General features: G+C 35.3%; 1 protein-coding gene across 1 annotated transcript in view; it reads left to right on the top strand.

Moving 5' to 3' along the window:
- PPAT (phosphoribosyl pyrophosphate amidotransferase) overlaps positions 1-4,977 on the top strand; it is an 18,884-nt gene extending 13,907 nt beyond the window's left edge. The window contains exons 2-7 of the mRNA XM_012641099.1: positions 969-1,081; positions 1,185-1,330; positions 1,850-1,922; positions 2,809-2,960; positions 3,370-3,497; positions 4,660-4,977. Of these exons, the coding sequence (XP_012496553.1) occupies positions 969-1,081; positions 1,185-1,330; positions 1,850-1,922; positions 2,809-2,960; positions 3,370-3,497; positions 4,660-4,977 (930 nt within the window). The remainder of the gene's footprint in view (positions 1-968; positions 1,082-1,184; positions 1,331-1,849; positions 1,923-2,808; positions 2,961-3,369; positions 3,498-4,659) is intronic.
- The last annotated feature ends 444 nt before the right edge of the window (positions 4,978-5,421 follow it).

The raw sequence follows: 5,421 nt of genomic DNA, 5'->3' as shown, positions 1-5,421 counted from the left end.
TGATGAACTGGTAGGTCAAAAATATCTAGAACCCATGCTTCTGTATCACTCACTGTCCTTCTATTTTCAGTTATAACTTTTCAGGCATTTCCCAGAGCTTCGCCCTGCCTTCTTCTTAGGCTATGGCATTATAGTGATGATTATGTGCTTTTCTGTACCCAAATGAAAAACTGTAGGATTCATTTAAAAACTTCAGGCAATCACGAAAGTATAAATATGAAGTAAAAACTACTAAAAACTTGATCACGTAGAGATAACCACTAGCTCATTGTATCCAGACATAATCCATTACCCAGATGTTAGACTTCATCACTGCACATGTAGCTGCCTACTGAAAATGTTCTCTAGTGCCCATTTAAACTCATTCTGTGCATGTCCATGGGGCTACCCTTGTCCTGGTCAGTCCTGCTCACAACTTTGTGATTGTCATAGAGCATACAACTTTGTAATTGTCATAGAGCATACACAGGCAACATTTATTACATCTTCTACAGGTAATCGTTCAATATAGTTGATTCCTTTCTTCCATCAGTAATGATCTACAAGGATGGGTAGCCACCACCAACAATCCCACCTTAAAAGTCATCACTGGAGTGTGCCACTCTTATGAGGATATGTCTTATTTGTCAAGAATGTTGAGGGTAGAAAAAAATCAGAACCACAAACCAAATCTTCATGCTCCCTCCCCCCACTGCAGGTCTACACGCCTTCAGATTTAGTTTTCAAAAGTTTTTCAATATATCTACCAAAGCACTTTTTTTCCCTGCTTGAAAACCTTCAGAGATTTCCTGTTGCCTCCAGTGGTGGCCCTCTGTTATTAGTACACACATACCACTAGTGGGATACAGGGTTTTTCATAACTGAGCATTCATAGAATGCCTGATTTCTTTCCATTATGGTAGGCTATTGGGTGAGGGGTGGGGTGGAGCTTTCCCTCTGATGATTAAACTTTTATTTTTTCTATATAGCTTCTGCGACATGGTGTTGGTCTGTCAACAAGTTCTGACAGTGAAATGATTACTCAGTTACTAGCATATACCCCTCCACAGGAACAAGATGACACACCAGACTGGGTAGCAAGGTAATTGTAAAACTGGATTAAACTTGCAGCTCTGGTAGTGAGAACTTTGCCTTGCATGTGTTTGTAACTGAAGTTATTCACTCAATTATTTAATTAATTCCAGGATTAAAAATTTAATGAAGGAGGCACCCACAGCATACTCCCTGCTTATAATGCACAGAGATGTTATTTATGCAGTACGAGATCCTTATGGAAATCGTCCTCTATGCATTGGTCGTCTTATTCCAGTATCTGATATAAATGAGAAAGGTAATGAACTTCAGAAGGCATATAATTTTATAATGTTTTTCAAAGTTATTGTCCTACTATTGGCAAGTCCTGAAATCTTGAGATATGTGAAGCTTGTAGGTGAGAAGGGGATAGGTAAAAAAGAAAAAAGTGATATTCTTAGTTTTTAAAGTACATTTCATTGAGTACTTGTGAGGATGAATCATTTTTAATGTGTTTAATGGACATTCCTATTTTTTCCTGTCTGAATTGCTTACTCATATCCTTTGCCTGGCCTTTCATTTCTGCAGTATGATTTTAGTGATTTTCTTTTTTGACTTATCAAGATGTCTTATTCAATTCATAAAATCATAATGTTAGAAGGAATTTTGGAGAATCATTTATTTTCAAGTGAGAATCCATATGCTCTTAAAATCATACAAATGGCTATTCTGTGAGGTTTATTTATTTATTATTTATTTGGTATTTAACTTTTGTTCAAATAGCCTCTTTAAAATTTTTTGAATCCGTTAACTGAATTGATTATCTTGTGATTTATAGAGAAAAAAACATTAGAAACAGAAGGATGGGTGGTGTCTTCAGAATCTTGTAGCTTCTTATCTATTGGTGCAAGGTAAGTTTTACCTCATTTGATACATTATCTTTTCCCACATTGATAAGAAGTTTTTCTTTTGATATTTACGTGAAAGTTTTCTTTCTCATGTCTGCAAGAAAATATTTATAAATGCATTTTCTTCCTTTTTTTTTTTTTTGAGACAGGGTCTCGCTCTGTCTCCTAGGCTGGAGTTCAGTGGCGTGATCACCGCTCACTGTAGCAGCCTCCAGCTCCCGGGCCCAAGCAATTCTCCTGGCTCAGCTTCCCAGAGTAGCTAGGACTACAGGCGCGAGCCATCACGCCAGGCTAATTCTTTAATTTTTTTGTAGAGACAGGTTCTCACTGTATTTCTCAGCCTGGTCTTGAACTCCTGTGCTCAAGCAATCCTCCCACCTCGGTTTCCCAAAGTGCTAGGATTACAGGCATGAGCCACCATGCCCGGCCTGTAGTTGCATTTTCTTAATGTACATTGTGCTCAGCAGTTGTACAGAGTTTAACTTTAATGTTTTAGTAATATCTTCTAATTCTGAAACTGGCATCCTTCTTTCAAAATATCACAAGACTTCTTTTAGAAAGGAAGAACTTCTTCAACAAGGAATAGTTAAAATAGGAAAGCTTAAGCCAGGATACAAATTTTTTCTTTAGCCTTTATTCCTTTAAAACTCGAATAAACTTAGGGCCCTTATTTTTTCAATTCCAGATTAGAACTTAGTAGGAAAAAAAAGACAGAAATTACTGCTGAAGGTATATTACTTTTTTTTTTTAAAGCCATCTCCAGATTTTGTATTAAATGAATCCATTTTTTCTCTATAAGGGAGGGGACTTTTTTGTGTGCTTTATAATTGATATTATCATCAGCCTTAAGGACTGGTTCGTTAAAAGTATTCTTTCTTTATTTCCCAAGATACTACCGTGAAGTCTTGCCTGGAGAAATTGTGGAAATATCCAGACATAATGTTCGAACTCTTGATATTGTATCAAGATCTGGAGGAAACCCAGTGGCTTTTTGTATCTTTGAGTATGTTTATTTTGCAAGACCAGATAGTATGTTTGAAGGTATGTAAATATTTTTTCTTTCACTATTCATATAAATTTCTTAGTTATCTCATTGAAATATGGCAGTTCTTGGCCCAAAGGCTTACTTGGCTCTTTGAAGGCACATAGTTACATGTTGTAGATGTAGGAGTAAGCCCACAAGATCACTATTTTCCTTTCCTCTCAACTCTTGGATTTTGTGTTTCTGTTAGGAGTAAGGATTATGATTTTCAGATCTATATTAATGTCAAATTTTTAAAAAAGCTACACAGTTAAGTCCCCTAATTTGTGTATTTCCACTTTAATGTTTTCATATGTATTGCTTTTCTTTTTATACTCGGTCTGTAGAGTTCTAGCACTAGTTTTTTAGAATAGCAATATTGTATTATGCTAAGTAAAAATAATCTATTTCCTTTTCCAAACACACCAGACCAAATGGTTTATACAGTAAGGTACCGTTGTGGTCAGCAGCTGGCGATTGAAGCACCTGTGGATGCAGATTTGGTTAGCACTGTTCCGGAATCTGCTACACCTGCTGCTCTTGGTTATGCAGGAAAGGTATTTTCTCTTAATTAACATGCACTAAAGTGCTCTGCTAGCTGTAGAATAAGAAAACCCTGCCTATAAAGAGAAATTCATTAACTTACTGTAAAGAGGAAGGAAGATTTGGGGGTTAATGTTAGTTCCTTTACAAGCAATATTCATTTTCCAGCCTTTTTATTCAATGACACTATTTTAGTGAAGATCACAAAAAGTTTCACCCGAAGACTAGATTGGCCCTCCTCTTTTTAAAAAGATAACGTCATCAATATAAAGTTGGCCCTTGAACAGGCAGGGGTTAGGAGCACTGACCACCCTGCCCCCTGACTCAGATCTGCATATAACTTTTGACTCTCCCAAAACTTAACTACTAAATAGCCTACTGTTGACTGGAAGCCTTACTGGTAATACAGAAGTCAATTAACACATACTTGTATGTAATATGTATTATATACTGTATTTTTACAATAAAGTAAGCTAGAGAAAAAAATGTTATTAAGAAAATCATAAGGAAAAAAAATGTCTTTACTATTCAGTAAGTGAAAGTGGATCATCATAAAGTTCTTGATCCTAGTTGTCATCTTCACGTGGAGTAGGCTGAGAAAGAGGTGGAAGAGGGGTTGGTCTTGCTGTTTCAGGGGTGGCAGAGGGAGAAGAAAATCCACCTACAAGGACCCGTGTAATTCAAACCCATGTTGTTCAAGGGTCAGCTATATATAGAATTTAGTGATTAATATTTATTTATTATTAAGATCTACTTCTTGAAGTATTCTAAAAAGTATCTCCATAGACTACTGGTTTTAATTCTTCTGCCAACAATTTTTAAATATGTGAATTTTTCTGACAGTGATTTATTCTTTGTCACGTCTTCACATGCTTAGTGTCCTCTTTCAAGATAGAGGAATAATATTTGTTTAAGAAAGATGTGTTATAAATTCTAGCAAAATGAATTGGTTTTTCCACCAAGTATATTACTTTTAGTGGTTTTTCTTTTTGCCTTTTTCGCTCCCCACAGTTTAAATAGTGAAGGAAAATTGTAATCTGGTGATGGAGCATCGACAGTAACAACCACATTTTGAAGTATTACTTACATATTATAGTGGCAACCCAACCTAGAGAAAATAGGAGCCTGGGGTATTCTGTGTACTGCTGTTCATTGTCCTTTTTATTTCTTTACCAGTGTGGACTTCCGTACGTGGAGGTGCTGTGTAAAAACCGATACGTAGGACGAACCTTCATTCAGCCAAACATGAGGTTAAGACAACTTGGTGTTGCAAAAAAATTTGGAGTATTGTCAGACAACTTTAAAGACAAAAGAATTGTTCTTATAGATGATTCGATTGTGAGGGGCAATACCATCTCACCTATAATAAAATTGCTCAAAGAATCTGGTGCAAAAGAGGTAACTAATATTAAAACATATCCTAAAGCATCAATAATTAACAATGTGATACTGGCTTTGAAAATACAATTTAGTATGGTGAATCAAAATGGATAGTTCAATATAATAAATTAACATTTTTCATATCAGGTTGGTTTAGGAATAACTATGTAGCAACTTGGACAACATGTAATAGCCATTCTTATGCTATATACACACTACATACTAAATTTAATCCTTAATAGATTAAAAAGCTCAGTGTAAAAAGTTAAAATTTCTACAATTTAGAAAGTTTCAAAGATAGTTGTGATTATGATTTTCCAGCATTTTTTAATGACTGGTTAGGATTATGATCATCTTACTCTTTGGAATTTTATGAAAATTATGTAATACACAAAGGTAAAAGTAAATTCAACATCTATTACAATAATGAAAAAGAATAGACAAAAACAAAGAACAAAGGCTTAAATATCTACCTGTAGGAAGACAGTTTAGTAAATTGATCTATTCAGTGTGATGAAATGTGATGCGGCCATCAAAAGCTGTAATTGTGAAGACTGC

Source organism: Propithecus coquereli, unplaced genomic scaffold (genome assembly GCF_000956105.1).
Source record: "Propithecus coquereli isolate 6110/MARCELLA unplaced genomic scaffold, Pcoq_1.0 Scaffold162, whole genome shotgun sequence".
NCBI lineage: Eukaryota > Metazoa > Chordata > Mammalia > Primates > Indriidae > Propithecus > Propithecus coquereli.
This window is presented reverse-complemented; position numbering and strand designations above follow the sequence as displayed.